This window comes from Columba livia, chromosome 25, assembly GCF_036013475.1.
Source record: "Columba livia isolate bColLiv1 breed racing homer chromosome 25, bColLiv1.pat.W.v2, whole genome shotgun sequence".
NCBI lineage: Eukaryota > Metazoa > Chordata > Aves > Columbiformes > Columbidae > Columba > Columba livia.
The window spans coordinates 4074644-4089962 of record NC_088626.1 but is presented as its reverse complement, the minus strand read 5'-3'; the positions used below and the strand labels follow the sequence as shown (position 1 = coordinate 4089962).

General features: G+C 49.1%; 2 protein-coding genes across 4 annotated transcripts; both read left to right on the top strand.

Moving 5' to 3' along the window:
• Window positions 1-46: 46 nt before the first annotated feature.
• Window positions 47-4104, top strand: PCNA (proliferating cell nuclear antigen). The gene is made up of 6 exons (XM_065040692.1): window positions 47-891; window positions 1552-1649; window positions 2058-2125; window positions 2281-2475; window positions 3322-3445; window positions 3549-4104. Exons 1-6 carry the CDS (start codon window positions 671-673, stop codon window positions 3629-3631), a joined length of 789 nt encoding a protein of 262 aa, XP_064896764.1. The 5' UTR covers window positions 47-670; the 3' UTR covers window positions 3632-4104.
• Window positions 4105-6064: 1960 nt separating this feature from the next.
• TMEM230 (transmembrane protein 230) lies at window positions 6065-13111 on the top strand. Of its 3 annotated transcripts, XR_010467969.1 has the most exons (6): window positions 6065-6386; window positions 7960-8087; window positions 8935-9057; window positions 9912-10088; window positions 11183-11329; window positions 11411-13111. XR_010467969.1 is itself a non-coding variant. In XM_021291355.2 (5 exons), exons 2-4 carry the CDS (start codon window positions 7989-7991, stop codon window positions 10050-10052), a joined length of 363 nt encoding a protein of 120 aa, XP_021147030.1. In that variant the 5' UTR covers window positions 6065-6386; window positions 7960-7988; the 3' UTR covers window positions 10053-10088; window positions 11183-13111. The 3 variants fall into 3 exon arrangements, 2 of the variants coding, with proteins under 2 accessions (XP_021147030.1, XP_005505298.1); XM_021291355.2 differs by having other exon boundaries at window positions 11183-13111; XM_005505241.3 differs by lacking the exons at window positions 11183-11329; window positions 11411-13111 and having other exon boundaries at window positions 9912-11153.
• The last annotated feature ends 2208 nt before the right edge of the window (window positions 13112-15319 follow it).

Below are 15319 nucleotides of genomic sequence, written 5' to 3'. Positions count from 1 at the left end.
GGCGGCGCGGGATGGGCGAGGGGGCGGAGTTGGGTCACACTTGGCTCCGCCCAAGTGTACCCGGATGTGCGCCTGCCGGCGCCATGATGGGTGGGTGCAAGTGCGCAGCTGTCGCCATGGGGAGGGAGGGAGCGCGGCCGCGTCGCTTCGCGATCGGGAAAGCCCCGGGCGCTGGGAGCATCGGGACGGATTTGTGTTAAAGAGGAGAGTGCCGCTGGGTTTCACTCAGGAAGGAGTTCCTGTGAGGAACCGGCTGCTGAGCTGTCCTGACGGACAGACCCCGTGTGGCACCGGCGCTGCGGGGCAGGCGGAGGACGGGCTGCAGGGATCCGAGAGTTCCGGTACCGCCATCCCGCTAGGCCCCACCGGCTAGTACCGCCCGGCGCGCGCCTCGGGGAGTGCGTAACTCGCGTGGTGATTGGCTCCCGCCCAACGAGGGGGCGGAATTAGAGGGCGAAGCCGTGCCGGGATTGGCCGGAGTGCGGGGGGATCTGTCATGTGAGCCTGAATTGGCTGTCGCTGAGGGAGGGGAGGGCCGCAGGCGATTGGCTGTGGTGCGACGGTGGGCGGGGCGCAGGAGGCTATAAAAGGGGGCTCTTGGCGGGCAGCGCTAGTTCGGCGGCCGGTTGTGTTGGGGGTTATTGTTTGTGCCCTTATCGCTGCTGCGAGGATGTTCGAGGCGCGGCTGGTACAGGGCTCGGTGCTCAAGCGGGTGCTGGAGGCCCTCAAGGACCTCATCACCGAGGCCTGCTGGGACCTGGGCTCGGGCGGCATCAGCCTGCAGAGCATGGACTCCTCGCACGTGTCCCTGGTGCAGCTCACGCTGCGCTCTGAGGGCTTCGACACCTACCGCTGCGACCGCAACATCGCCATGGGCGTCAACCTCTCCAGGTGCGGGCGGCGGGGCCTTTCCGAGCGCTGGGACTCGGACTGGGGGTGGGAGGGCCCGGGCCCGAGGGGTGCGGGGTGTGTGAGGGGAGGGGGTGAGGCGAGCGGGCGCCTTCACTCCCGCCGTCCCCGGGGAGCGGTTTCTGGGACGGACGGAACCGTTGGGATCCCCCCATGGCCCTTCCCCCCTATTCTCCTCAGAGCTCTCGCGCCGTTTTTTCGCGGGGCCTGTCGGCGGCGCTGACGTCACTGCCGGGCGCGCCATGGCGGGAAAGGCTGGCGGGAGCGGGGCGGCCATGGCGCGTAACCGCCCGGCCCGGGGATGGGGTGGGGGGAACCCGGACTCTGCTCACAGAATCCCAGAATGTCAGGGGTTGGAAGGGCCCCGGCAAGCTCATCCAGTGCAATCCCCCCATGGAGCAGGAACACCCAGATGAGGTTACACAGGAAGGTGTCCAGGCGGGTTGGAATGTCTGCACAGAAGGAGACTCCACAACCCCCTGGGCAGCCTGGGCCAGGCTCTGCCACCCTCCCTGTGAAACCGTTCCCTACGAGGCTGCTGCTCGCCAGCCTTGTTTTCATTCAGTAGCAGACAATGGGCTGGCATTCCTGACATGTGTCTTTATAATACTGTGAGTAACCAGCCTTTCCTTTTCCCCCCAGCATGTCCAAAATACTGAAATGTGCTGGCAATGAAGACATCATAACTCTGCGAGCAGAAGACAATGCGGATACATTGGCTCTAGTGTTTGAAGCACCAAGTGAGTGTTAGATTTGGGAGCAAATTTTTCTGCTGTGACATTTTTAGGTAATCATCATAAACCGTCCAGGTGGGGGGGAAGGAAGTGACAAGAAATAGTTCAGAAATGAGAGGGGCCACCTGATAATTCTGAATCTGGCTGGAGATGTAAGCTTAGCCAACTTGACAAATGTTCTCTTTGTAAGAGACTCTTCTTTAGGCCACAAAGAGACGCCCTTGGCAGGTTCCCATCTCAGAGCCTACAAAAGGCTGTTGGTTACACTTCCAGATTTCAAGCTCTAATTAAACAAGGCGTATCTTGTTATCATAATTGAACTGTTTTTACCTGGAGGGAGGAAAGGGGCAAAAGTTAAATTCAGGATGAAAACTTCTAGAAAACACTGGCTCAAACTACATTTTATTTCTTTAGATCAGGAAAAGGTTTCTGATTATGAGATGAAGCTTATGGACCTCGACGTGGAGCAGCTTGGAATTCCAGTAAGTAGCGGCTCAAGTGATGGTACTGTCTCAGAAATGGGCACTTTCCCATTTTCACATTGAACTTTGAGCTTGTAATGTAATTTCCTTTGGAAAGGCATAGTGAGTAAACCGGCCTTCTTGGTCGGAGTTTAATTCTGGTGCTTCTTTCGCAGGAACAAGAATACAGTTGCGTGGTGAAAATGCCTTCTGCTGAATTCGCGCGCATCTGCAGAGATCTCAGCCACATTGGCGATGCAGTTGTCATCTCCTGTGCGAAAGACGGCGTGAAGTTCTCAGCTAACGGAGAGCTGGGCAACGGAAACATCAAACTGTCACAGACCAGTAATGTGGATAAAGAGGAAGAAGCTGTAAGTTAAATATTTGTGGTGACTGTCGTGTCCTCAGTGTTGAGGTTTTTACTAATATGAATAATTCTCTGACATGTTGAGGGTTAAAGTTGGGTCACTGGATTATGTATTTCTCTAGTTCATAGAGTCATTGCCAACTGTGAGTCCCCATCCTGGAGCCTGTGGGGAGCACTTCTGGCTGCCTTTGCATGAGGTTCCTGGATCTGGAATCAGAGAATCATTTTGGTTGGAAAAGCCCCTCAAGATCAAGTCCACCCATAACCCACCCCGGCACTGTCCCCTGTCCTGAGAACCTCATGTCCGTCTGTCCAGCCCTCCAGGGATGGTGACTCCAGCACTGCCCTGGGCAGCCTGTTCCAATGCCCCACAGCCCTTTGGGGAAGAAATTGTTCCCACATCCAACCTCAACCTCCCCTGGTGCAACTTGAGGCCGTTTCCTCTGCTCCTGGCGCTTGTTCCTGGGGAGCAGAGCCCGACCCCCCTGGCTCCAAGCTCCTTTCAGGCAGTTCAGAGATCAGAAGGTCTCCCCTCAGCTCCTGTTCTCCAGCTGAACCCCCAGGTCCCTCAGCCGCTCCATCACACTTGTGCTCCAGCCCCTCACCAGCTCCGTTCCCTTCTCTCAAGTCGCTCCAGCACCTCAAGGGCTTTCATGAGGTGATCCCGCCACCCCTGGGGCCGCCATTTTGTGTTCTGAGGTGATTTTGGTGCCGCCATTTTGAGCCCTGAGGTGAGGAGCCCAAAACTGCCCAGGGGATTCGCAGTGTGGCCTCAAGGGGAGGCCCCTGGAGAGGCCTGAAGGGACCCTGTTGCACTTATTGACATTTAACCTGGCTGCTGGTTTTCCAGGTTACAATAGAGATGAATGAGCCTGTCCAACTGACCTTTGCTCTGAGGTACCTCAACTTCTTTACCAAAGCCACCCCCCTGTCCCCCACAGTGACACTCAGCATGTCTGCAGACGTTCCTCTTGGTAAGTAGAAACATCTTGCCTTCTAAAATCTCATGGAACTGCATTAAGAGCTCTTGACTTTTCTGAAGAACCTTCTAAATCTATTTGTTCTTCATCTCCCCAGTTGTGGAGTACAAGATTGCCGACATGGGACACTTAAAATATTACCTGGCTCCAAAGATTGAAGACCAACAAGAAGGCTCTTAATAGGAGCGGGACTGAGGGGAGATGACAACCAACTTTGAGGAGGAAATGGTGTTTTTAGCAATTCCAGTGCGTTGCAGCATCGTATGAGCACCGTTAGGCATTTGTGTAGATATCTTTGTAAATATTTTTCGCCTTACTCTTTTGCTATACCCTTGTCATTGGAAATAGGAAATTTTGTGTTGGTTTTGTTAGGTTTTTTTTTTCTAGTCTGTTCCTATACTTCCAATAATCTCTTTAGATGTTGCCTTAAGGTGAGATATCTTACTCCTCTCAACCCGTGTTAGAGAAGGGGTGCAATATTTAAAAAGCTGTTTCCTAGTCTGTCACCTGTGGAATTAGTTGACCTGTAGGGTTGCTGTTCAATTATGCCACGACTTTATTTGCCCTTCATCCGTTTATTTTCGAAGCCGGTATTCTGCAACTTGGAAAATGGAAATAAAGTCTATAATTTCATGGGTTTTATCCTGTTTAAATGTGGTTGGATGAATCAGTGCTTTGTCAAACTCTGCTTTTTCAAAGGAACTTGCCTTGTTTTGCGCTGGGGTTACCGGTGCGTGCTGGGATGGTTTAGGTGCTGAAATGAGGAGTGTGGATAATTCATTGCCCTGTGATGCTGTTTCCTTTAAGCAGAGGTTTGCGGAGCAGCTTTTCCCGATGGTGCAGCAGCCTTGGCCGATGCCACCTCTGATTCTTGGTGAACCCGGGGCGTGTGGACACACACGCGGTGATTTGGTGACCAACGAGCCGTGTGAACCTTCTGGGTTTGGTTCCATTTCTGGCTGATCCGTGTGAAGCCATGTGGTTGTTTTTGTCCCCACTTTACACAATCCTGGTGACAAGTGTTACCAGTGATTCCTCTTCACTGAGGAGCTTTGTGATCACAGTTGTATTTATTATTGATGGAGATGTAAGGTTTACACCACATTTCACCCTGAAAATTTGAAGGAAAAATAGGATTTTAAAACCATTTCAGGCACCTTGGGGGGGTTTTCTTTACTTTATTGCTGCCAGCCATAAATCCTTTCCTGCTGTCTGAAATGAGCAACTCCACTTTGTCACAAATGAAGAAACACTATAAACCAATTACACAATTACAGTTGTCCGGACGGGCTCTCAAGTGCCGTGGAGATGCTGATGTTTTAGGAGGCTGTGAGCAAGCCAAGAACATCCTGAGCACAAACTGCCTGTGGACTTGAACAGATTGAGCAGAATTTCACAAGGTGGCAGCACCCATCAAGAGACAAATTCTGCTGTGTCAGAATGATGCAGAATGATCCAGGAGAGGAGCTGGTCCCGCTCAGGCTGGGGACAGGACTTGGCATGTCCCTGCCCTGGATTCCCCAGTGCTGCTTGTGCTGCTTTATTAGCAGAGATGCTTTGCTTGAACCCCGGTTTGCTGTGCTGCAGGTGGTTGTGCAGTTTCAGCTCCCATACCGAGTTTTGTCTCATGTTTTCAGAGCGTACCCCAATTTATTCTCTCAAACTTGGTTTCCTAAGCAATGTTAAGAAAACATCTCAAGTTTTTTGGCAATTGCTGGGTTGTTGCCCTTAGTAAAATTGCCCAGAACAGGAGCGGCGGATGCCCTGGGTAACAAGGAGGCTTTTTTCACCCCAAATATGATTCTTCTTGGATTGTATCACCATTGAACCCACAAGTCCAGTGAGCAAATCAGTGAACAATCAAAGATTCCTGGTGTTGAGAATAATTCTGCTTTCCAATGCCGCGCATAAAGCTGGGCTGGGGATTGTAGCAAATTCCTTTTGGTACGATCTGTAGTGGCGATCACCAAACTCATTATTTGTCCTATTCTGCTCATAAGCACATTGTAAACCATGGTTTAATTGCTTGTTTTTACAGCTGTAACAACCTAATTGAGCGGCCTCACGTCGCAAGAAATATCCTTCAGCATCAGTATCTACGCACTTGCGCAGTCTGTGTTATGGAGAAACCCTTAAAGAAGCTGAATGTTTATTTTGCCGTTGCCAAACCCTAATACTCACAATTAAGATATTAATTTAACTATAAAAGCTGGGGAGGCTTAGTAAATGCTGCGTTTCTCCATGTTCGAGAGCGCAAGCTTTGGAAGTTTGTATCTTGAATATATTAATATATTGAGGTTTTTTGCCAAGGAGCAAAGGAATAAGAAAGGGGAAGGGAGAATTCTTTGAAACTTTGAAGATTAGGTGTTCGAGGCTCAATCCGGGGTGTACTTTATTAATTTATAGGAACCAGAACAACAGCAATTCCCGCAGGTCCATGTTTGGAGTGATGGGAAGCGGATCCCCCACTATGTTCCATCCGATGGGTTAATATTGCTCCAGGTGTTCCAAACAATTTTCTGACAGTTTAATTACACCCAGATCTTCCTGTAAAAAATGAGCTTTATTTGTGTAGGAGCGATGTGTAAGATGGTTCACGAACCACCAACAAACACAGCCGCGAGGTGACCGATCCACTCGGGTGCCACGGGACGTGGTGTGAGGACTAAATTAATGGTTCACAGACCACCAGCAAACACAGCCGAGGTGACTGATCCACTCCGGTGTGACAGGACGTGGTCTGAGGACAATTAACTTTAATTCCAGCTGCTAATCTGGCCCATGAGGCTGAAAACCGGAGGCTAAGTGGCCCGGAGGCCGCGGCCTTAACCTGGAAGGAAACGGCGGCGGCGGGGAATAAACTTCCTGGGTTGTCAGGCGGCCGGGGAAGAAGAGACGCGTGAAGGGAGAGATGGAGCAGCGGCGCAAATAGCGGGTGAGCGTCTTCATGGGGGGGTTATTAATGTTTTGGAGCCCGTGAGGGGTTTTGGGGGGAGTTCCCTGTCGCAGCAGAGAAACCATTTCGAGTTCGGAGTGGGGTTCGGTGTGTTTTTTGTTAGATGTGACGTTTGAGCTCCCGAAAGGGGAAAAAAATCACATCCCCTTTCCTTTGTTATCCCTGGGAAGAGAAGGGAGAAAAATATATTGCTGTTATTTAGGGGATAAATAGGATTTTGGCTTGAAATGTCGTGTTTGCATTTACTGATGAGCTTATGGGCCTGCGCTCTGCCCTGGAAACCTTTCCCCGGCTTCTGATGGTGTTTAAAACACACCTGTAGTGCAGCATGTTAAAATAATCGAATTATAAGCGTGATTCGCTATTTATTTGCCTCTTTAAGTGCACAGCACATCTTATTTCTAACCCGGAACCAATGTAGAGTGTGAGTGAAGCTCAGTGGACTTTGTACCCGGCCCTTAAACATGAGGTCTGAGGGGGGTTTTTTAATTATTAGTCTTTAATAATCTCTTTCTTCTTGATAAGCAAATTAATGAGAAGGGCAGGGCAATTTCTGCAAGTGTAAATTGGAAATAGTTCCTCGGAATAGCCTGGTAAATAAGTCAGGAATAAATCCCATGGTCCTCAAGGGTGAAATGGGGCAGAGTCGGGGAATCGGCCACATTTCAGACGCGCTTGTTTGGTTTTGGCTTTTCCCCCCCTGCACATCAACCCCTGAGGATGCGACTGTTACCACCCCATAGGTGGGTGGTATTTCCATTATCGATGGGGCTTGAAATGTGTTTTGTCTGAAATGTGTTTTGTCTGTGCTTGGGTTTTGCTATGGTGGGGGGGAATTCAAGTTGAAGGTGCAGCTGAGGGGGTTTAAGCTCAGAGGATTTTTATAAAAGATCATGGTTTGTTCTTTTTTCTTATAAAAGTCAAATTTACCATAGGAGGAACAAATTCCACCAGCGTGGGGGAATTGCAGGGTAAAGCTCTGGCGTAACTAAATAAAGCTCAGCCTAAACTCTGCCTCCCTAGGGCCGGACAGACAGTGACCTGCACTTTAGCTTCTTGTGGGTTTTTTGGTCACCTCATGCACCAGCCACCCCGTCCCCTCGTCACGTTCCTCTGAGTCATCACTCGGGCTGTCTCAGTTATGACAGCTCCACTTCGTTCCAGTTTTTAGTGGCGTTAGTTATTTATTTTTAATGGATCTATTGCAAAATAGCGGCTTGAAAAGCCGCTCTGTTTAGTCCTGGTTTGGGTTTATTTTCTAGTGTCCCTGTGCAGAAATAGCTGGACCTCAGACATCTCCCTGCGAAACGAGAGCTGCTTATACATTGTGTATTATTCTGGAAGTTCTATCTTGTTTTAAATACAGTTTCTTTGCTTTCAAATATTGGCAGCTATGTTCATACTTGTGCATTTTAGGCTTAGATACAAAGCTTTGTTTGGACAGATTGAATTGATGAAAAAGAAGTAAGATTTATGAGCAAAGATTTATGAATATTTTATGCATGTCCATCCTGCTCTGATTTTCCTTTTCTCGCTGTTTTTTGCCTTCCAGGTTCCAGCTGATGCTCCAGCTTCTATGTAATGATGCCGTCACGTACCAATCTGACTGCTGGCATTCCCAGTAGCAAAGTCAAATATTCCAAGCTCTCCAGCACTGACGATGGATATATTGACCTGCAGGTACCAAAATGGGCAAGAAAACCTCTTTCTGCTCTTTCCGTGGGCAGGATTCCTCGCAGAAGGGCCATTTCAGCGCCCTGCTGCAATGAGCTGTTCTGTGTCATCTGCTTTATTTTGTCTTTCACCATTTACACACTCAAGGGGTTGAAAACCATCAGCAGATGTAGCTGAATTAACTCATCTTCTGTACTTGAACGCCAAATGCTGTCAGTTTGCCTGCTCGTATCATTTTAGAGTCCTGTTTCTAGCTTTCATTTACTCTTGTTAAATAAAGCAGCTGGAGCTGCGGCCTCCAAAGTAAGAAACTGCTCAGAATTACCCAGTTTGCATAAATTTTGCCAAAGAAACACCACAGTGCTTTTTCACATGCGGCTTTGCAGTTTGAAGTCTGTTCAGAACAAGGCCTACAGACAGCAGTGCCGTATTTCATAACGATCTTACTTGAGAATCGTTTAAAAACCCAACATAACGAAAGCAAAGATCGGGTCGGCGTCAATATCTGAGCATTTCTTATGTACCCGCATTTAGAAGTTTTCATTAATGAATTAATGTCAGGTCATTCTTGATATAGAAATCATAAGAGGTGTTATACGCACGAAGAAAATAGGTAACCAACTCTGTAATGCTGGTGTAACAGCTTTAATTGCTCTGGTTCCAGCTGTACCAAAAATCAGTGATGGAGAAAAGTAACTACACGACTGTCCTGTAAGGAACAGGGACTTGGACTCAATGATGTTTATGGGTCCCGTCCAACTGGAGACAGAATCATAGAATCCCAGAATATCTGCTGGTGTGGGAGGGGAATTATTGGGTTAAGCTCTTTAATACTTGTTTGTTTTCCATCCAGTTCAAGAAGAGCCCACCAAAAATCCCCTACAAGGCCATCGCACTGGCGATCGTGCTCTTCATGATCGGGACCTTCCTCATCATCATCGGCGCCCTCCTCTTGGCCGGATACATTAGCAAAGGTGTAAGTGCTTTAATTACACTTCTGGTAGGAGTTTTGTGGTGCTCGCCTGTTCCTCAAAGCCTGCCACGAACCGAAATGTTCCGTTTCAAAGTTCTGAGCGAGGAAGCGATGCCCCGCGCTGCCCCGCTGCTGCGGCAGCCTCTGGTGTCCCCTCTGGTGTCCCCTCTGGTGTCCCCTCTGGTGTCGTCCCCTCTGGTGTCCCCTCTGGTGTCGTCCCCTCTGGTGTCCCCTGTGATGGCCTGAGTGGGTTTGTAGATGGAGATTTGTCCCAGGAGGGCTGAGTTTCTTTGTCCTACCTGGGCTACAATTTCATTTTAATGCTATTATACATCCCCGCTCGCTGTCCTGGCGAAACTTAACACTGGGATCATCGCTCTCCTAGTGACGATCTGGTACCTTCTCTGTAGGAGATTCCAGACACAGCCCCACTTTGCTCATCCCTCTGCGTTTATGATCCATTGAAATGGGATCTGTGGTTTATAGCAGACTCGGTGCTGCTCTGTGGCACGTTTCTCCTTTTACCTCGTGCCGTATGGAATGACTTTACGACCGGCAGCTGCTGCTTATCCTGGAATCGGCAGCATTTTGGGTGGATCGGCAGCAATCCAGGTGCAGATAGGAGAGCCGCCCCTCTTATCCGAAGGAGAAATTGAGTTGAGGGTTTCCTGCCACACCAAGGAGAGGAATTTTTGCTCAGCCTGAAGATAACATATTTCTGATTTGAATGACATTTTTGGCCGCTAACCGTAGGGATGAATAATTGTGGTAATTTGCTCAGTGAGGCAGGGCTGAAAAAGGAAAGGCTCCCCTATGTATGTTTTCTTTTTGCGCTCACATCTCTGTCTGTGCCGTAGGGAACCGACCGCGCCATCCCCGTCCTCATCATCGGGATCCTGGTGTTTCTCCCGGGCTTCTACCACCTGCGCATCGCCTACTACGCATCCAAAGGCTACCGGGGCTATTCCTACGATGACATCCCGGATTTTGACGATTGAACAATGTATTAAATTGCATTTCTAATTAGGTTGGCGGTAAGAGCTGTTAGTTCCCCGGACCTCAGTGCCTGTAATAAGGTTGTAGATGAAGCGAATCGCTCACAAGACGCCAGTTCCTGGGTTTGAGGTGTTGCATGTTTTTCCATTGGGGGGGTGGGGGGTTTGAACGTGGACATGACCAAAAGGATTTTGCAATGTTAGGTGGGAAGAACATGTGATTTGTTGTGTTTTCCTCTCTTGGTTACATCATGCTGGTTACTCATAAGTTGTTCTTTTTGGGCAAGGCAATTCTAGCAATTTTCCAAAAACAGATGAGCCAGTTTCAGCAGCAAAGGTATTTTGTATTTCTTTATAGAGTTTATTTCAGTTTCCAGTGAGATTGTGGTTATCACTGGGTTTACCTTTGCAGACAAACACCATGGTGAAATTCTTTTGCTCTCTGCCCATCAGAAATGCTTCCGATCTACTTGTCCTGTGCTCACCTGGAGTGACAAAGTCAGACGTGTGCGAGAGGGGAGGAAACTGCATTTGCATTAAACAGTTTACACACAGTGCATTCGCACAACTCCTCTTGTCCCACTGACCAAGGTTATTTACTCAAACACATTTTTCTGTTGCCCACGGCACTGTTGCTTTTGGCAAAATCCGCTTCTCCTTTAAAAGGCCTGTTGTTGGATTTTGTTTATTATTTTAAACCAAACGGATACAGGCAGAAGAGTTGGAATCCGGACCAGGACTCAAGTGTCTAAATACCAAAAAGCTTCGTTTTGACTAGTGTGGATATCGGAGACACTTGAATTCCATCTGTTCTATGTATATTTGGAATCATTTTGTCCTTGTCTAGATATGCTGTGCATAACTCCCTAGACTGGTCAAAAGAAAACCTCTGTATAGTTTGTACTGAACAAATCCTGTTTGTATTGTTTGCTAGCTTCAGTGATATGTTATTCAGGGCAAACAGATAGCAGCTCTATTTTATGTAAAATAAAACCCGTCTGTCTCCTGAAGCGGGAACGAACTCAGTGTCCTGGACAAGTGACAAGTAGTGATGCAAGTATGTGCATTTAATATGAATAAACCTCGCTATATTCTGTGTACAAACCATAAGTTTCTCCTTTTCACGTTTGCAGATCTCGCTGTGCGCTAGAAACTGTTCTGAGCAACCACACTAAGGCTTTAGCTGCGTGTGCTGCTGCCCGACGCAGCCGCTGCCATCAGCGCTGGGCTGTGCTGAGCTTTGGATCCGCAGAGCCGGGGACGGGGCTTAACCTCGCCAGGTCAGGATTCGCTTGTTGAACCTCACACTCAGCCCTCCTTAAACATACCAAGACCCCGGGCTTGTAATCGCTTTGTTTCAGGGTCCAAACACCCGTTTCCTTTTGTTGTGCGGTGTGACCGTGTCTGTTTGAACGTGGCCTGCGCTGATACTCCAGAATTATCACGTGCGCCTTGTGGACTGGGCGTTTTTGGCAGGAAGAGGGGCGGGTTATCACCGCCTGCGCAGAGCAGGTCTGTGGAGATGCTGAGATGAGAACAGCGCTCGATAAAAGCCTCGCTCTGAAAGTCCTCTGAAAATCGCCCATTTTCCTCCTCCGACGTTCTCCGTTAAACCCAAACCCTGAGCTAAGGTCTTTTTTTAACCTACATCTCACCCTCATTTGGCTTAATTGGCTGCGCTCTGAGGAACGGCTGATTGAATTTGGGATCTCCCTCTGCACGTTCTCTGCTGCGTCACATCAGCCTCACGTTCCCGGCACCGACTCTTCCCACATGTTGTCACATCCTTGGCAGCAGCTGAAATGCGGCAATTAAAGCCGGGTCTGGGCCGGGAGAGCGGCTGCTGACGCAAATGGTGAATCAGCCGCTATTAGGGGATAAGAATGTGGGGTTTGTTTGGGTTTTGGGAAAGGGGAGAGGAAGCGGAAGGGAAGCTTAGATGGCAAAAGAAAAGCGGGAGGGAGAAGATGCTTTCCAGTGGGGCCGAGAAGATGCGGAAAGCTGGGTTGACTCAAGGATAAGGAAATGCAGGGGGTAGGAGAACACGCTGACATTTCTGGAGGAAAGGCAATTAATAAGTGTGGTTTTTATTTGACAGAAGCAAAGTTCTCAGGCAGCACAGTGTATAAATATGAACAGTCTCTGCCCTGATGCTCAGGGCTGTCTGCATGAGGGATGGCCAAAGGGAAATCTTCCTCTCTACAGGGATTGTTTTATGTCTAATTTGGGGAAAAAGAGGCACTTTGGGGAAAGAAAAAAGCTCTGGGGACCCCTGGAAAAATGTAGATCCAGGCGACTTCATTTGTTGAGCTGAGATCTTGCATTCTAAGCATGGTTTTCCTCCGGAGTTGGTCTCTAGATGTTCCGATGTCAATTAATTGCCAGGGTTCAATTTTCTCTCGCCAAGTAGTTTACATTTATTTCAAGAGATTGGAAAATTCGACTGCAAACACTTGGTTTCTCCGAGCCCGATCAGTGGTGCTCTGGTGTAGGTTTGAGTGGAATCGGTGCCGTCGGCATTTTTATTTGTTAAAATATTAGATCCTTGGTTCCCCTCCTGTAAAATCACGACTGTTGTGGGTTTGGGGCGAACTGAGTCACTACAGTGATGTGGGGAAGAGGAAAACGCCTGGGAAGAGGTTTCTGGTTCTAGAGCAGGACTTGAATGATAAATAAGGCACCGGCCAAACGCCGATGAATGAGGATAATACTGAATAGCTGGTTGCTTTATCGAGCATCACCCACTCTGGGCAGCTGTCTACCAGAAATAAATAGTTGGCATTTATATAGCTCCATGGGGTATTATGATGCACAGAAGCTCTGGAGAAAGAACACGCACCCAGATTTTCGGCTTTTCTCTAGGAGTGCTTGAATTTGGGTATTCTCAGTGATGTTCTTCTGTGGTAGATTTATATGATTATGTATTTAATACCATAAAGTTCCTGGGAAGACATTGGGAAATGTGATTCTAGAGTCTTTTGGTCAGCAGTCCCACGAAAATTCCCCCCCCATGTATTACTTATAAAAGCAAAGACCCATTTGAAGTAAATGTCTTGATTTTATGCGTGGGGCGGCTTTGTGGGTTGTTTGGACGGGTTTTTGTGGGTTTTTTTGGCTGTCTGGGTGAACAAAGCTAAAGAAAGTTCCCAAGCATCATCCCATCAGAGGAAACTTCCCTTATGTAGAGAAGCCGTTTGAAACATCCAGGTGAACAAACAAGGCGGCCGTGGAGACTCGGGGGTGGCTGCAGCCATGAACTCCAAGCCCTGGCGATGGCTGCAAGATCCGGAGTGGCTCTATCTCTGCTCCTCGTTAGCAGTGGCTCATCGTTAAGAGCTCATTGTGCTCCCTGAGGCGGTGGGACGTATTCTTGTCCTTTCCAGGAGGCTCCTGCCCACTGTTGGTGGTGCAAATGCCACCAGCTGACAGAGGTGGCCACCCCGCATACCTCATTTTCTAACACTTCCCACAGCGTTTCCCTTGAGGAGGGGAATCTCGCAGCAGATTTGTACCGAGCGCTGACATTCAAGTGTCGAGCTATGGAGTGAACCCGCTGCCCACGCGCTGGCTGGGGGACCTTGGTGGGTTTCCAGGAGAGGCTGCACACCCGGAGATGCTGCTGGGAGCACCATGATGGGCTCTGCAAGGGTTTATCGCAAATATCGCATCAGTGCTGCATCTCTAGGTGGTGGTCAGTGCCTCTGTTGGGATATCGTGTAGAACACCTGCCCAAAAGGGGCTCTGTATCATAGGAGGGATGGAGATAAACGCAGCAGTGGGAAGGGGCGATAGGAAAAGCCAGACAGCCAAAGTGTTGTGCAAATGGTTCTGCTAAACCCTTGAAAAAAGAGGCAGAAATTGTGCTTGCGTCGGTTGCTTGATGCGGTGGAGCAGTGAGAGGTGTCACCAGCATGGAGACTGTGCGTGAGTCTGAGTCCAGGTGGAGCCACAGCCCTGAAGGCTCATCCCGCTGCCCCGGTCTCTTGGTTCGTTGTTTTAAGGCTTGTGGAGCCGGCAATGTTGTGATTCTTACAGGATCGTGATTTTGCATCTGTCCACACAGCCAGGCTTGTGAGGGACGTCCTTCCCTCTACAGGTGCTGCAGCCTGATCCTGGAAAAGGGGCTGGAAGCACAAAAATGATCCGAGGCTGGAGCAGCTCTGCTGTGGGACAGGCTGAGTGAGTTGGGGTGTTCAGCTGGAGAAGAGAAGCTCTGGGGACACCTTATTGCAGCCTTTCTGTGCTTAAAAGGGGATGATAAGAAAGATGGGGAGAGACTTTTGAGCAGGGCCTGTTGCGATAGGACAAGAGGTGATGGTTTTAAACTAAACGAGGGATATTCAGGATGGATATAAGAAATTGCTGCCCCTGAGGGTGGTGAGAGCCTGGCCCAGGTTCCCAGAGAGGTGGTGGATGAACCATCCCTGGAGACATCCCAGGCCAGGCTGGACGGGGCTCTGAGCAACCTGAGCTGCTGAAGATGTCCCTGTCATGGCAGGGGGGGCACTGGGGGAGCTGGGGAGGTCCCTTCAACCCTCAACTGTTCTATGATACTCCAGGTAGCAACTTTCTATGTGTTCTACATATTTCTCAGCATCACTGTTGATCATTAGGCAAGTGATGAGCAAGGCCCATCACTAGTCCTGTGGTGATGCTACAAGAGGAAAATTGAGTTTCTAACAGCTTTTCTCACCGGTGGTTTGTATTTCCTCACCCCCAAAACCTGGCTGGAGGTTGTTTGTCCGCAGAGCCGGGTGAGGAATCTGGGCTGGCCAGCAAGTTCTCGATCTTAGTCCTGAAAATATTCTACTAAAGTTGTGTGAAACATCTGCAGAGATGGAGAGAGAATGCGATGACTCAGAGCACGCAGGCTACGACCCCCGTGCTATAAATACAGCCCTAAACCAAATCATTTCTTGAACAAACAGCACAATCTGCAACAGCATCTCCGGTGCTTTTCTGGTACCCGTCGTGCAGGAACACTCAGCCCAGCCCCGCGGTCGGGATTTGCTTTCTTTCTGTCAACTGCAATTAGCCAAATTCAGCGACATTTGCCACCGAGAGGCTCCATGCTCTGCTGCTGCTCTTCCAGCACTATGGATTTTTTCGCTTAGCACAAAAGACGACGTCAAAGCCCCGTGGGGCAGGAAGAAATGACTCGGCACAACAGTTCTGTCCCTTCTAATCAGATTTGTGCTTCACTCCACTTACGCTGTGGTCCAAACCAGTTTCTTTGCGCTCTCTGCATCCTCCTCCCCCTTGTGCCTGGT